The sequence below is a fragment of the Vombatus ursinus genome, unplaced genomic scaffold (assembly GCF_900497805.2).
Source record: "Vombatus ursinus unplaced genomic scaffold, bare-nosed wombat genome assembly UNPS02009132.1, whole genome shotgun sequence".
Classification (NCBI taxonomy): Eukaryota; Metazoa; Chordata; class Mammalia; order Diprotodontia; family Vombatidae; genus Vombatus; species Vombatus ursinus.
The window spans coordinates 3,176,166-3,192,667 of record NW_020948910.1 but is presented as its reverse complement, the minus strand read 5'-3'; the positions used below and the strand labels follow the sequence as shown (position 1 = coordinate 3,192,667).

Genomic DNA, 16,502 nt, shown 5'->3' with positions numbered 1-16,502 from the left:
CCCATACCTTTGAAAAGCCCGCACATTACTATCAATACATTTAGAAAAATGGCAAACTGACAAACACACCTTAGAAATAATCTGTGTAATTCAGGTCTCATTAAGTAAAGTGTCAAACTTTTGGCATGGCCTGCTGCCATGTTATGAAAATCTCTTGGAATAAATATAGTTGTGACTTCATTTGTTTCTTGCCTTTTCATGATTTTTAAAACAAATTTAGACTAAAATAGATTATATTCTGTATGACATCAATATTTATTTTTGAACTTTTATCATTAATTAGAATTCAGTATTTTTCGCTTATAGTCTAGGTTCTACCCTTTTCTTTAACTTAAATAGTTCTCATCATTATGATTTCCTTTATTTGAATTTTCCCTAGTTTGTTGATCTAGCATGGTCATTAGTAAATTACCTTTTAATATATAATTGTTAATAATTTTCTGCTTGTGCTCTTTTACCATAACCTTCTGTCATCTACAGTTGTTGCTGAGCTAGCTTATATGAGGATTATGACATATATTGTTTGCCTGAGTACCAAGATAATTTTCTAAATTTACTCTTGTTACTTGGTGGAGAAAATCACATGCTAATTTTTGTTGTAATTAGTTTACATTTTTACTGAGTATTTCCATAATCTCAAAATAATCTAATATTTAAATAAAATTTAACAATATTCCAAAATTGAATATATTTTCTGCTTAATTTTTAATTATAAATAATAGACTAACATGTATCCAGGGTCAGGGTTATGGTTCCATTAAATTATTTATTAGCTTGAATGAGACTCTAAGCTTTGATCCAGCTATCATTTGCAAAAACAAAAAGCGAATCTAGATTTCAGGTGTAATAAGGGAATATGAAATTCACATTTCCTTGTAAAAATTCAGCTCATCATCTTTTACTGCCTGAAACTAGTGATACTAATAGAGGCTAAGGAGGTTAGTTCATTCAAACAAATAATTAAAGTTGAAAAAGGAGTATAAATAGGACCTTAATTAATTTACTAATTGATTTCCCCTGCTGCTTCCAATCTTTAGCTGCCTTATCATTTGGACTTGAGCCATGGATTATGTAAAAGACCTATTTGGTTAGGCCATAGAATTAATACTAACCCATTAGTCTTGTGCCAAAAAGAAATCAGTTGGCTGGCCATATGAGTAATTTTATATGCTATATTCTTGCTTTCTGTTCCCTTTTTGGTTTATTTTTCTTAGTAAAGTTAATTGCTGAAGAAGGAAATTGTCACCATGCTTATTATAGACAAATATTTATAATATAGAGGTCAGAAAAATTTGGTGGACATAGTAGTGGTATCATTGGTAAGAGCTTTTTTCAAGTATCAGATGGAATTTTAATGAAATGGTGTTTTCAAGACAATATTTAACTATCACTTAATATTCTCTTTCCTCCTTAAAATTACTTGAAGTACAAAGATACACAACATGTTGTCAAAACTAGGCTAAGCAAAGCAATAATCAATTATATACTTCAAAAAAATGTGGCAGACTAAGATTAAGACTAGGATTGTCGTCCATTCATTCACTGTGTGTTTGACTCTGTGACTCCATGGACTATTTTTTCTGTGGAGTTTTCTTGGCAAAGATATTGGAGTGGTTTGCCATTTCCTTCTGCAGTGGATCACTTTTTTTTTTTTGGTCAAAGCTCTACACTGTGATCTGGTCAGCATATTTCAGAATTTCATTGAGCTATGTAGGCCCCTACGCCACAACAAAACAGTGATCCAGAAGGACTTTTTTAGGCAAACTGGTTGGGTGACTTGCCCAAGGTCACACAGCTAGTAAGTGTCTGAGACTGGGTTTAAACTCAGGTCTTCCTGTCTCCAGGCCCAGTACTCTATGTACTTTGCACTTAGCTGCCCCTCAGATAAATTAAACCATAATATAAGTTATGAGGTTATGATTTCTTGATATTTCATTTAAAACTGTTTTGAGACTTTATAGAGCTAATTAATTGCTTCAGTTTTCAGTGATCACCCAGTTAATTTCTGTTTAATTTTTACTTTTCAATTTCATATTTTAATATTTTTAAGATCTATAATTTCATTGGTATGAGTACTTTAATGCAGACAATATACCCTGCTAGAACTCATTAGGTGGTTTTTGAGAGTTTTTGTGGCCAAAACAACTCCCTTTTGCCTACCAGCTAATGATCTTCCTTGCACATAACGAGGCTATTCCTCTGATGATAGACAGAGGGCTGGCACATCACTGGGGAAATACTCAGAGCTTTTTCAATTTGAGGTCAGAGTTTACAGGCATATCCTTGAAGAACCCAGAGTCACCTCCCCACCATGATGGGGCATTAGAGTATGACCTTAGTGCTTTTTAATTTCCCACATTATAGAATTTGTCAGATGCCTCCGATTGCCAAAATAATCCTGACCTCCTTAAGCTCACGTGTAGTCAAATAAATAATATAGGCAGTCTGAAATATTAGAGCACAAAAATCTGCTGCTTTTTACTCCCTGGATATTTCTCACAAAGACATAGTTGGTTTTAATTTCCTCATTACTTTGCATATGCTGGGGAAAACATGTTTCATCATAATTTCTAAAAACATACAACACCACTCTTTTTTTAATGGTGGAGACCAGAAATTTTTTTCAGTCTTCTTTCAGCTAGTTGTATCATGTCTACCCTTCTTGGGGTAACAAAGAATGAATATTTTATTGTTTTTTGCTTTGCCTCAAATAAATCTTTGACAACATAACTTTGTATCATGGTTTAATCTAGCTGATTTTTACAATTAGATAAACCTGACAAGTAAATTGGAGGCCTTCATATTTGATATAAAATCCAGATTCAGTTGCTTTGAGTGATGTGCCAAGTTTTTAGGTTGAATATTTATATTGTCTTCCTTTGTTTCCTCAGTTTCTGTCCGGCTTCCATGGCAGAGGTCTGTAGCACAAACCACAGCACCGTACTACGTTAAGTAAGTTGCCTCACTGTAACCAACATAATTAGTTGTTCCATCTTAAGGAAAGCAGATTTCTAAAAATGTGAAAGAATGAGTGTAAACAGCACAATGAGCATTCTCTTTCATTGTGTCAAAGATCTTTTTTTTTATGAGTAAAATTCCACATCTCCCAGGGAAAAAAAAGTTATGATTTCAAATTTTACCTGTATGTAATGTAGAGGCCATCTTGCTATCACAACAATATTAAGTATGATAATAATTATAGTAAGATATATAGTATTTTGAAGATTGCCAAGTGCTTCATATACATTATTTCTTTTGGTATATGTAAAAAATTACAAATTTTAACACTTTAAAGTTTCTTATAAATTTTAGTTCTTCTTATTCTCCCTTATGGCCATTTCATAAGGAACCCTTCCCTCCCCCCAAAACACACACACACACACACGCACACACACACACGCACACACACACACACACACCTCTTCCCCCCCACCCCACTCCTGGCTTAATTCACTCTCTGGATTGCTCCATCTCTTCATTAGCAGACTAGCCTCTTGAAGCCAGCGCCTCTTCATTTGGTTTTCCCCTTAATAGAACGTAAGCTCTTTTCAAGTACTAACTGTCTTGTTTTCTTATAGTTGTATCCTCATTGCCCAGCACAGAGCCTAATACCTGATAAGGGTTTGTGTGTCTCTCTTTTATAGCAAGAAAGATGCTGGAAAAAAAAAAACCCACACAAATATTTGAGTCAGGAGAATTTTAATTAATGCTTTTATTTCTGGGAGATTGGTGAAACAGCAGTATTTACAGGATAGTCAGAAAAATGAACTTTTCCTTGAAAATTCGGAGATGATGTGATTATACTATTTTCATTTTCACATCCACAAATTTTTTATCACGGCATACTTTAGTAGTATAATTGTGTTCTCTACAGGTGTGTCCTTTACCTTATCTGATAAATAAGATACATTTTAGTACTTTTGTCTCTAGATTGCTGAAACTTTTTAAAAGAAGTTTCCCTTCTTCTATAAACTTCTAAAATCCCAGAATTCCTAGTGGTGAATATCTCTTGATAGATAAATTTGAGAAATCACGAGTTAGAATTCAGGTCCTCACTCTGCCAAGTACTAGTTGCAATACCATGGTCAAGTCACTTAAAATCTCAATGTCCCTAGGCAACTCTCTAAAAGTACTACACGTTACAGGTTAGTGGGTAGAAATTATTGGTCCATACAATAAAAATGATTTTTTCCTCTTAAGCCTGAGCAATGGAAAATGAGATAAAATTGATATCAAGCATTCTGCCAACAAAATTGTTATTTTTTACAAAGACACTGACTACCTGTGACAGTGATTCTCTACATGACTCCAGACTCCAAATCCAACCTTTTTTTCATTTCCCCATTCCTCATCTGTAAAATGAAGATGATATTAGCTTTACTACCTCTTTACCAAGTCTATTGAGAGGATCAGATGTGATAATTGTCACACATTTACCTCCTTATACCTCCATAATGTATGTAAAGAGCTTTGTAATATAAATGCCAGCTTTAAAAAATGAATTTTCATAATATATCTAGCTCACTTTTTAACTGTAAAATTTTATAAAAATGTGAGCATTTTAAAATTGATTATGTACTAGGAGAGAGGATGAGAGTTTTACCTTAATTTTATCAAGTGCTTAACAGATTGGATCTCAAGGTCTTTTAGTTGTCTGCATTGTGTTTTACATTTCAACACAGTTTTTAATCTAAAACCTGAAGAGTAGATAATCACTAATAATTAAATAGTTGATCCTTAAAAGTTCCTTCCACTTCAAAATTCCATTAATTTCTATGAAATTTTAAAGAAATTGATTTAAGTACTGAATAGTCATTAGATTTGTTTCTTATTGTATGTTTTTTTAATTACCTTGCATGGTAATAAAGAATATGATTGGGAAAGTTTAATAATTAGTACCCACATTTCTAATACAATTTTAATTATAATGCCACTAACTGAGTAGTGGCACTTTGAATAGTCTGGGTTTGAGGAGTCTCCCTGTGATTTTTCATTATATAAAATAATATAAAAACCAGACTATTCTATATAACATTACTCAGAACTCTAGGTTTCCCTCTATATTCTCCCTCTCCTTTTTCTTTATTTAGGCCTGTGTGGAAGATCCATAGAATTACATGTGTGGTAGGTTATCTTGTACAGGGGACTGAGCTATGATTTATCGCTGTATTAGAGGAATACTAGAGTCAGTCTTTCGTAGTCACTTAAAGCTGAAATAGGTTCTGTGGAACAAAGGACAATTTGGGAATTTTGAGTAGGGTTCAAGAGGTCAGAGTTAGTTATGGGTTATGCTGACAAGATCCTGGCTTGGGGGAGCCAGCAAAAGGGGTTTGAGAGAGTACCTGCAGCTTACCCTTCCTCACCACTGCAAGTCATGCCCTTACTGAGCTTACCCTAAACAAACTCCAGGGAAAGAGTTTTTAACTAGCATTCAGTAAACTTGGTTTTAAAAATATTTTGATAACTATATTTCAGTATAATTGAATCCTTTGTAATTCTGTGCATTTTAAAAAAAATAGGTTATTTTTTAAAAAATTAATCTATTTTCTCTCCCTCTTACCCCCAGCTCATTGGAAAAAGAGAAAAACAAATATGCATAGTTGAAGCAAAACAAAGTCCTTTATTGACAATGTTCAAAAAAAATACATCTCATCCTGCATTCTGAATCCATTATCTCTCATCTCTGCCAGGATGGATTTCATTTTACAGTTTAAAAACATGCCTATAGCCTTTACCAGTTTGCCAGTGCATCTGTATGTTTGTGGGGTGGGTAGGAATGGAGGAAGGGTTGTCAATGACACAAAAAAGATTAATAATCCATGATCTAGTATAAAGTGAGAATTAGAGACAGAGTAGGGGATTGAGCCCAGGCAGCAGGTAGCAGAGGGAAGGAAGAGGAAAGTCTGGCTATGTGACCCTGAGCAAGGCAATTATTTTCTCTGTGCTCTAGGAAATTATAAGACTATGTAACTTCAGAAAAGGTGCCAACCTTCATTGGTAGAAAGTTTCCTCCTCCTGGGAGTTCTATGATTAAATCATAGAACCTGTCTGCCCCTATGTATCTCTGTTTTATTATTCATGATAAGCTAAAAATTTCTTGTGTGCTTGGTTATATAAAATCAAGTACTGCAATGGAATTTTTAAAAGAATATTTCTGCATATAGTATAGAGAATTTCTTTGAGACCATTTATAATACATTATGTAAACAGAGATTGATACCAGCCTCAGGTTATACCAAATTTCTCTCCCTAGGAAAGTAAATATTGTATACTTGGAGATTATGAGCAGGAAAAGAAAAAAAAGGTTAAAAACATCTAATCTATCTAATCTGCTAGACAAATCTATCCTGTATGAGCTCTCTCTCCTTTGTTATTTTGCATTGCTTTTCCTTCCTATTAATTAATTTTTTTTATTGTTAATATGATCACATCCATGTTCATATACATGAATTATTGCATGTGCATGATAAATGTCACCACTACTACCCCCATTCTGTACCTAATCACACTTTGAATTGAGGTCGACACTTTTATATGGTTTCCTTTGGAAGTGGGTCAGGTAGTTGAAAAGGGGTAAAGGGTTAGGAGTTGGCTGGTCTTGGTATTCACTTATAAGTTCTTTTTTTTTTTCTTTTAAAAATTCATTTTATATTTTTGGTGCCTTCTGTATCTTATACCATTTTTACTGGACAAAGTCATTGGAAGTAATAGAAATTTGTTTATTATAAAATATTCCATAACTCAGATATTCTGCCAATTTAGACAGGTTTTATCCTCAATTGATGAAGACACAAAGGCAGTAAATCCATTTTTATGTAACAAAAGAGACATCGATCAAAACTGATCAGAATTGAAGGAAAAAAAAACATTCTCCTCCATTTCCTCCCACCCCACTTCTCTACCAAAAGGACAGAAGTATATTTCATCATTTTTCCTCTAGGACCAAGATAGGTCATTGCATTTTATCTAAAGATTTGCTTTTCTTGAAATTCAAGTCAGCCTAAAGGCCTACCATACTTGCTGATAATGTTGCTGCTTCTCCTCCCATCATTCCTTTATAGTATCCTATACTGTTACAACGTGGGACAGTAGTGGAAATAGATAAAGAGTTAACCTGGACTATGAAGTTCATCTAACTTCATTCTGTAGGTGGGATTTTTTAAAAAAAATCAAGATCATCCTAAGGGTGGATAGGATAATAAAAATTAAATCACAGATAAATTAATTAGCAATTGACAAACTAGAGTATTTTTAATGCAAATTCTCTTATGAATAACTGCACAAGAAAGTAGGTCATAAGTTACAACATGCAAATAATCAGAAAGCCTTTCCCAATCCTCCTTAATTCTAGAATTCCCTGTGTTTATTTCCTATTTATCCTGTATATAGTTTGTACATAATTGTTTGTATTTTGTCTCCCCCATTAGACATTGTAGCACTTTGAGAGCAGGGATGGGTTGGTTTTGGGGATCCCTAACACTTAGCACAGTGTCTGGCACACACTAGGAACCCCAGGCAGCTAGGCAAGTTCGTAAGTTACAGAAAAGTGTTAATTTGTGTTTGTAGACTAAGTTCACTCACCAGGGGTTGCCTATGCCAATGAAATCACATTTGGACCATGCATGTGCAGAGAAATGAACCAGTGATGACCTATGAGAGTCAGCATGACCAAAGGACTTGCCTTCAAATCAAGCAAAATTGGCTTATGTCATGCTTTTGATTCATACTGGCTAGCCACTTGAACGTGAGGGCAGGGGCTCTTTGATATTTTGTATTTTTATTCCCTGGCACCTAGGATAGAGCTTTCAGGCGAGTGCACCCTTAATAAAGACTTGTTGATTGATTCATTGGGTGATCACAAGCTAGTTACTTTATCTTTCAGTGGCTCAGGCATCTCTCTAAATCTATTGTGTTAGAGATAAGATGTTGATTTCTATTACTGCAGAGAATTCTCCTACACTGATGGAATCATATATCTTACCTCTCTTTCCCTGTGTATCCCTGTGCTCTATCCACTGTGCCACTAAGCTGCCCAAGGCACAGTGAGGGGAGTGCTGTTCATCCTTGTTTAGATCCACTACCTTTGATGGCATTGCTAGAAAGATCTGGTGACTAGGTTTCATTGGTGGTGTCTGTTAGAATTGTGTATACAAATAGGGAGTCAGAGAAATAACATAGGAAAATTCAATGTATGGAAACTGTAAAATTTCCAAAATCTGAATTAATATTAGCTAATGAATTCAGGACCTTGGAAGTTCCTTTTTTTGTCCATATTATATACTGATAAAGTATGCTTATTCTTTGTTAATAACCACATGACTCATTTACCTGTATTACCAATACTGTTAATATTTGTGAGAAATACCCACTTGACATAAGCAGAGCTCTTAGGTTAGCCGAGATTGTTAAAAGGGAGAATTACTTTTTTAGTCCCTCTTCTTATTTTCCTAATGAGATTGATCCTAGTAACTTAATGTCTTCCATATATCCCTACAAGGAGGAGCTATAGGTATAAAATATCTGATTTTATATAAAGGAAGCTAACAAAGGCTTACACATGGTAGGTCAGAATGCAAGTTGTCAATGTAAGGCCACTATAAATAGTATTCAGGCCCTAATACGTATGGAAATCCAATGTCAGAACATAATAATATCCATAACAAAATGTCATGATACAGTGATATGAGAACTAGTTCTGAGGTTGGAAGACCTAGGTTCAGCTCCCAACTTTTACACTTGCTAGCTATTTGACCTTGAGTAAATTATTCAACTTTTCTGGGCCTCAGTACCTTCATCTGTAATAAGAAATTGGACTGTGTGACCTCAGAGAACTCTTCTGTCTTTAAAGGCTATGATCCTATGTAGTGATCAGTGAAGGACAAAGTTAATTGGCTCCAGAAGGGTATTTGAGAGGCTCTTCAACACCTTCCCTCCTCCCCTCCCCGGTGGAGTTGCTGAATAGAATCTTTATGATTGCTTTAGCTCAATTAGTGGGGAGTTCCTGCCCTATGAAATTATCTCATACATATCTGTACATAGTTGTTTGTAAATTGTCTCCCTCATTAGAGTGCAAATTGCTTAAAGGCTGGGATCATCTTTGTGTTTCTTTCTATCCCCAGTACTTAGCCCGGTACTTGGTGCATGGCACACAGTGGATGCTTAATAGATGCCTGTTGACTTTACAAATTGAGAATGTACAGGGTGTAAATAAAAGCTTTTGGGTTAGATGAAAGTGATACACATGAAAGTTTACAAGGATTTGGTCTTAGAACTTTGATCTCGTTTTTCTGTGAAGAGGTTTGTAAATCTTTATTTTTGTTGAAAGTAGGTATTTAAAAGAGTGAGCCTGACTATACGGATGGGCTGGTAAGAACATAATTGGCTTTTGAAAGAATGTCAGCACTTTGGGGGGCCACTATGGTAATATTTGAATGTAGTACAGCTTCTGACAGTGAGCAGTGGCTTAGACAGCAGCTGGACCAGCCTGGTTTGTGCGAGGCTGGGAAAAGGGAACCCTTTCCAGTACAGTTTCTATTCTTGCGGAATGTTAAAGAGAGAAGGGCTTTAGAACTCATCTTACCAATGAGTTGAGGCTCCCAAGAGTGACGTGACATGCCCAAGGTTAAACAAGTGCCAAGTGGCAGGGCCAGCATTCAAAGCCAGATTTTCTGATTCAAAAATCCATTTTTTTCTCCACTACTTCATACTGCTATGGATACATTGATGCCCAAAACAGTTTAAAACTCTTTGAATGCAAATTGCTTACTTTCTTTTAAGTTAATAGCATCAGATGTATTACATCACAACTATTTCTGCTTTCAGTAGAATTTAAGAAACATCTATTAGGTACTTACTTTGTATAAACCAGTATGCTGGGCTCTAAGGATATAAAGAAAGACAGGTGTGACCTAAAGACCCTCTTCTCAAAGAATTTGAAATTTAATAGGTGTAAAATGGCATGTAAACAAATAACAGAACATTCAAGTGCGATGAGTGGGGGGAAAATAGGACCAACCAGGCTAGTATAAGAAAATTAGAGGTGAGAGAGATCACTTTCTGCTAGAGTGGTGAGAGAATATTTCCTGGCACAGTGGTCACCCCATTTGGTCTTTGAAGGAAGGGAAGGATTTTATGAGACTAGAGGCCAGAAGGTTTATTGTAGGAATAAGGGCTGTGTGAGCAAAACACAGCTACAATATGTCTTTGAGCAGGTTAACAATAATGATAACACAGTGTTTGTGTAGCACTTGCTATCAGCCAGACATTGTAAATATAATATTTCTCACAAACATGGAAGGAGGGGAGATTAAATAGTTTTTCACCTGAAATTTGTTTACAGGAAAAGACAGATATTTTCAAGAGAAAAACTCTGGTTTTCCAGTTTATGTTCAGATGCTTTACTCCAGCAATATCCTGACATTAAAAAAAATCTATTGAAATATATCCTTTTCTTGTTCAGTAAGCATATATTTAAGAGTTTTCTCCCTTGGCAAATGTTTGCTAATTACAATGTGCCCACTAGTTATTTTGACGACTTCTGGTTCTTTGCATGTTCTATTTGTTAATCTGTTTATGAGAGGCAGTCAGGGATCATGAATGAGTCATGTGGAGATTGAAGAGGGAGGGAAGACAAAGGCCCTGAGACCTCAGCTCAGCAGTGACAATGACCTCTTTGTTATATAGGGTTGCTTTTAATAACCTAACTCTGAAAAAGTCAGTGTCTCAGCAGGTATTGGGAGTTAATGAGATTGAGATGCTTAATAAACAGAATTTATGCTTCTAAATGAGTGGCATCTCTGTCAACTAGCCTATTGTTATTATAATCATATTCATATGGTACATTTAATAATATTTTGCAGCTTAATGTTTTCACAAATATCATCTCATCCTATTCTCACAGCAACCCTGTAAGGGAAGCCTGGGCAATTACCACCACCGCCATTGGCAGCTAGGTGTTGCGGTGGATAGAATGCTGGGCCTGGAGTCCGGAAGACTTGTCTTCCCGGGTTCAAATATGGCCTCAGACACTTACTAGTTGTGTGACCCTGGGCAAGTCACTTAACCTATGTTTGCCTCAGTTTCCTCAACTTTAAAATGGGAATAATAACAGCACCTACCTCAAGGGTTTTTTGTGAAGATCAAATAATATATTATTTAAGCATTTAGTTAGCACAGTGTCTGACACAAAGAAGCCATAATAAATACTTATTCCCCTTGCATTTGAAGATAAGGAAACTGAGGCTCAGAGAAGTCTAACAACATACCTAAGCTTGCACAGCTTTAACCTGGTGGAACTTGTACTCACACTTTTATATGCCTGTGACATATTTTTGTAAATGTTCCCAGTGGTAACAATTGCCCTTTGAGAGTAACTTAGATTTGTTTTTTTAATAGTTAAAAGTCATTCAGAATGAAGAAGTTGATTTAGATTCCTGAGCAAACAATATTACTATCCAGGGTCAAAGACAAGGTTGACTTTAAAGCAATGAGGCCTTCTTAAGTGACTTGTAATTTGTAACCTGCTTCTGAAAGGATATTCTTAAGAGGAATCCCAAAAATATTTTGAGCGAAAGATACTATCATTGAGGTGAATATATATATGCATATGTACTCCCAATCTACTGGGAGGGAGAAAAACTCATCTAGATAGGTAAATTCTAGTGTCTTCGATGAAAGCTAGTCTTGTAGCTTTACCTCAGATTTCAGAATTTTGCTGAACCTAATTCTCTTTTCTCCACTGAGGTGAAGGTTATATGGAGCGAGTATTCTTGTCCTTCCAAGCGTGACATTCTGTGATTCTTTAAGAGGACTAGTAGCTAGCATTTTTATTGTACTTTAAGGTTTACAAGGTACTATATGATCTCTCTTGATCTCATTCTATTACTGAACTCATAGGGTTGTTAAAATGTGAAGCATTTTTATCAACATATGGAATGTTGGCTTTGAAGATTATTTGTAGTAACCTGAAGCCTTATTTTCAGTTGGCACCTGGCCAACGCATAGAACTAGATGAGTGGTGGTTTGTTTCTGCCTGATAATGTTGCTTGCTGACTATCCAAAATATTTTTTGTCTGTATTTCAAAATCAAATGAAAATGCTTTGGCATTATTTGTTGGTTCTTCATGTGGTGTTCTGTCTTTCCCTCAGCATGGAGAGTTGACTGCATTTATTGGTTTCGAATGTTTCTACTCTATGTCCTCTAACCTCAGAAGATTTAATTTGACTTTTGATTAAAAATTACAATTTTTTGTTATAATGTTTGTGTAAATGGTAAGGCTTTTTTATTTTTGCCATAAATGTAGGCTAGCAAAAAAAAAATTGTATGTGGCACTTTAAAGGTCTCTAGAAAGAATATCCTTAAATGATTTCCCTGAGCTAAAAGTGACTCCTTTTGTGAATTTTCCAGGCCACTCTGGTGTCTCCTTTGCATGTAATCATTTTTCAACTTATTATTTATTTGTATTTGTTGCTTGTATACACATCTAGTCACATTATTCGACTGTGTAAGCTTCTTGAGCATATGTACTATGTGTTTCTCCATCTTTGTAGCCCTAGGACCTAACATGGAACCTTGAGCAAGGGAGATGTTTAGTAAATATTATTTTTTGTTGTTGCTTTAGCAGAAAATTTTGCTGTGATTAAAAAAAGACTCAATTAAGAGACTTACGGAAATTCAGGGAAATGGCAACCTGAAGTAGAGAAGCCATGTGTTTGGAGAGAAGAAGCTCTTGTGAAGGTAGAATCAACAAGACTTAGTAACTGATATGTTGACTGAGAGAGATGAAAGCATTATGGAAGAAATGGCTTGTGAACCCGAGTGCATTGGAAGGATGGTGGTGTCTGTAACATTAATAGGAAAGTTTGGAGAAGAGGTGGAATTAAATTAACATTGAATATTAACTAATATCTTTTGGACATAGTGAGTTTGAGACGTCAAAGGTACATTGAATTGGAGATCTATGTGTCCTTCAATAAATAACCTCTTTTGGTTAAGTAAAATAAGAGGATTGAACTATAGAGTCTTCAGGGTCCCTTTTATTTCTAAATCTATGGTCCTATATCCAGCAGGCAGTGGATGATTAGAATTCAGGAGAGATACTAGGGCTGAATGAATGATCTGGAAGTCATCTGCAAAGAAATGATTGAGAACTTGAGAGCTAATGAGATCTTTAGAAGAGTATAGAGAGAAAGGAAGAAAATACTTGGAATAAAGTATTAAGGGTGTAGGTAGAAAATCATTACATTTAGGGGGTGGTAAATCAATGACATTCCTGAAAAGGATTCTTTGGAAAGGATGATTTAGATGGGAAGTAGAACCAGGAGAATACAATGTCACAAAAACAAATACAGACCAGAATATCCAGGGGCTCACTCCTTGAAAGAGATTAAAAGAATAGGAACTGTTCTCATTCTCATTCTATGTTCATTTATACTCTTGGCTTATGTGAGAGGACTTCTTAATGTTGGGGCTCTGACAACTTGAAGAAGAAAACATGCATGTCTCTGATACTGGTCAAGGAGTAGTGTATGAGGTCACTAGAGGCCTGGAACATTAGTGATTCTGCCCCTCCAATGTCACCCTTCTGTGCTTGGATCAGTATCTGATTTCCTCCATCCCCCGGTCCCCATTTGCAGGTGTCTTTGGGCTTACCTTGGACTTGTTTGCAACCTTAATGTTATTTATAGTTATCTGTGTATTTGTCATCCTCTCTAATAGAGTGTAAGCTTCTTGAAGGTAAGGTTGTTTCATTCTTTGGAATAAATTATAAACTCACACACTGGGACCATGTTTTAGTCACAGGATTATTATGAAGATCAAATCAGATAACATATAAAGCACTTTCCAGCCAGGTAACAGCAAATAGAGGGTTGGACTTGGAGGCAGGAAGACCTGAATTCAAATACTTCCCCACACTAATTATATGACCCTAGGCACATCACTTTCCAATTTAGGTTCAGTTTCTTCAGCTGTGGGATATAATAATAGGTCCTTCCTCACTGGGTGGTTGTGCTTTGTAAACCTTAAAATACTTTATAAATGCTAGCTATTATTATTCATCATTGTATCCTATTGTAGGCCAATAGAGCCTACTGACACTTCAGGCTAACTACTCTTCACCCCATAAACCCCCCAAGCTCCAGACATGTAATCATATCTGCTACTTTGGCTTAATAGAAATGCTATTTGTTTTGTTAAATTTAATGAGGGATAGTTGCTGGAAGTGTCTTAAGATGAAATTGCCAAGTGGAATAGCATGGAGATGTTTGGTCTGCTTGCCTCAACTTTGTTTTTTTCTCAGTTTTCTAATAAAAAATATACTTATCACCACCTGGCTAGAGTTGAATAGGTGTGAGTTCCAAACTGCTGAGTTTAACTGTTATTAGCAGTTCTAAAAGGTGTCAAGAGGCCTGTGGAAGGTGTTTGGGCTAAAAGCTTTCTGAGTGTAGTTTGGCTCCCCTGGAAACTTCTGAAAAGAAGGTTTTTGGTGTAGCATGAAAAAAAAATTTTGGCGGTAATTCTCAGAGTTGAGTGATATCTCTAAATCATTGTCTTTGGTGGTTCTTAATGTGAAAATATAACATTTTTGGTCTCCAAAATGACGTCACACAAAGAACTTCAGCTCTCTCCCTGCTTTCTTTCCAGTAAATATAAAAATATAGTGATCAGACAATACATTCATGAATAGACTGTTACAGCTGGCTCCCTATTAGAGTGAATAATGGAACCCTTGAAGTGGTCAAAATATTTAAAATCATACTACATCTTTCCATTGGCTGGAACCAATTACCATGTATTACATAATCATAACTTTATAGTGGGATTTCAAATGCATATGACTCAGGTGGATTCAATATTTGCACTAATTGAGACCTGGCCATGTATGAATTTCAGATGACAGACTTCTTAGCTCTTTGAGGGCAAGAATAGTTTCTTACAATTCCTTCTTATCTCTCATACCAAAGCACTCAATCAAGACAAAGTTGATTGTCATGCACTTAGTAGATGCTCATTAAATGTAGATTGAAGTGAAAGTTTTTTGATTTACCTCCACCTACCTCACCCCCAGCACCTTCCTCTCTAAGATTACCTTCCATTTCTTCATATTTATCTTACCTGTACATATAGACATATACAAATTTATATGTATATATAAATATACATTTACATGTGTGTATAAATATATATATATATGTTTTATATACAGATTTTTTTCACCTTTAGAATGTAAGTTCATTGAGGGCAAGAGCTAGTTTTGCTTTTTCTCTATATCATCAGCATTTAGTAAATAATAAGCAGTTAATAAATGCCTTTTGATTCATTATGTCTAATTTACAGTTTTATTATAGTTTTTTTAAAATGTATAAAAATAGGAGCTATTTTTCTTTTAGACTCTGAACATGACAGTATCTTCAGATAAGCCAGAAGTGGCAAACTATAAGGAGCACCACAAATGTTAATGAATAATAATAATAATAAAAATATATGGATATGTAGTTATGTGAAAGATAATCAGATAATCAAATTACTTTTATATAACTAAAACATGCTGTTTAAAGAAAATTAATGTAAAATTACTATGCTTAATTAGATGTTTAGGGAAGAGTGAAAAGAAATTGGGCACAGGGTAGAAAAGAATTAAATCATCAAATTAAACTTAAGATCAGCTATTTTCCTCAGGACATAATTGCTTCCTTACCTATACAAAGAAAATGTACTGAACAAGGACCAGCTATCTCTGTTGGAAGGACATAATTTGGTCAAGCACCATTTTAAAAGCCTCTCATCGTCCTCTCTAGTATATAACTTTACATTGCAAAGAATAAACATCTGTTCTTTTATGACATCTAAGTCTTACCCGGGGGGCATCAATCTGCTTTTCTAAAGTCTACATCATCTTTGAAAAATTAAGCCACTGACCTGCAAAAATTTTTTCCTCCTGTCTTCATATTCACATCTTGAATAAAAGGAGAAAATAACCATGTGCTAAAAAATAGGTTTCAAATGTGAAATTGTGGCCACATAGTGATTATTGCTTACTTGGTTGTTGTCCATTGGTGTAGTGATTATTACTACTAATAAGTAAAACATGAAATGAGAAACTTAGTTTAAGAGATAAGCTCCAAACATAAGTATCTGGCACAGTTTCCACTATAAGCATATTGGGTGTTTTCTGATAGATCTGTGAGGTCCATTAGGGAATAGGGAGGAAATTATTAATAAACAAAATTGGTTAAAATAATAAAAACTTCCATAAAGAATTCTTTTGCACAGAAGTTATGTTTCATTTTAAACAAATATTGTGAAACTGAGAATTGTCATTTTTTTCCCATGCTTGACAAAGGTGTGGCCTCACACTATGCAAAACAATTGCTACTATAGAGAAGAGCAAATGGGGATTTTGAGTGTTTCCTGCATTATATTCCTATTATGCACCTGATCCACTTAACTACCCACAAACTACCTTTAGGTACTTCCTTTAGGGTGTATGTAAATGTTATTT

At 35.1% G+C, this 16,502-nt stretch overlaps 1 protein-coding gene across 10 annotated transcripts in view; it reads left to right on the top strand.

The window, feature by feature from the left end:
* The window catches only part of UTRN (utrophin), a 620,052-nt gene that overhangs the window by 489,274 nt on the left and 114,276 nt on the right, over nt 1-16,502 (top strand). For all 10 annotated transcript variants that reach the window (XM_027850670.1, XM_027850661.1, XM_027850663.1 and 7 more), the window contains one exon: nt 2,892-2,952. In XM_027850670.1, the coding sequence (XP_027706471.1) occupies nt 2,892-2,952 (61 nt within the window). The remainder of the gene's footprint in view (nt 1-2,891; nt 2,953-16,502) is intronic.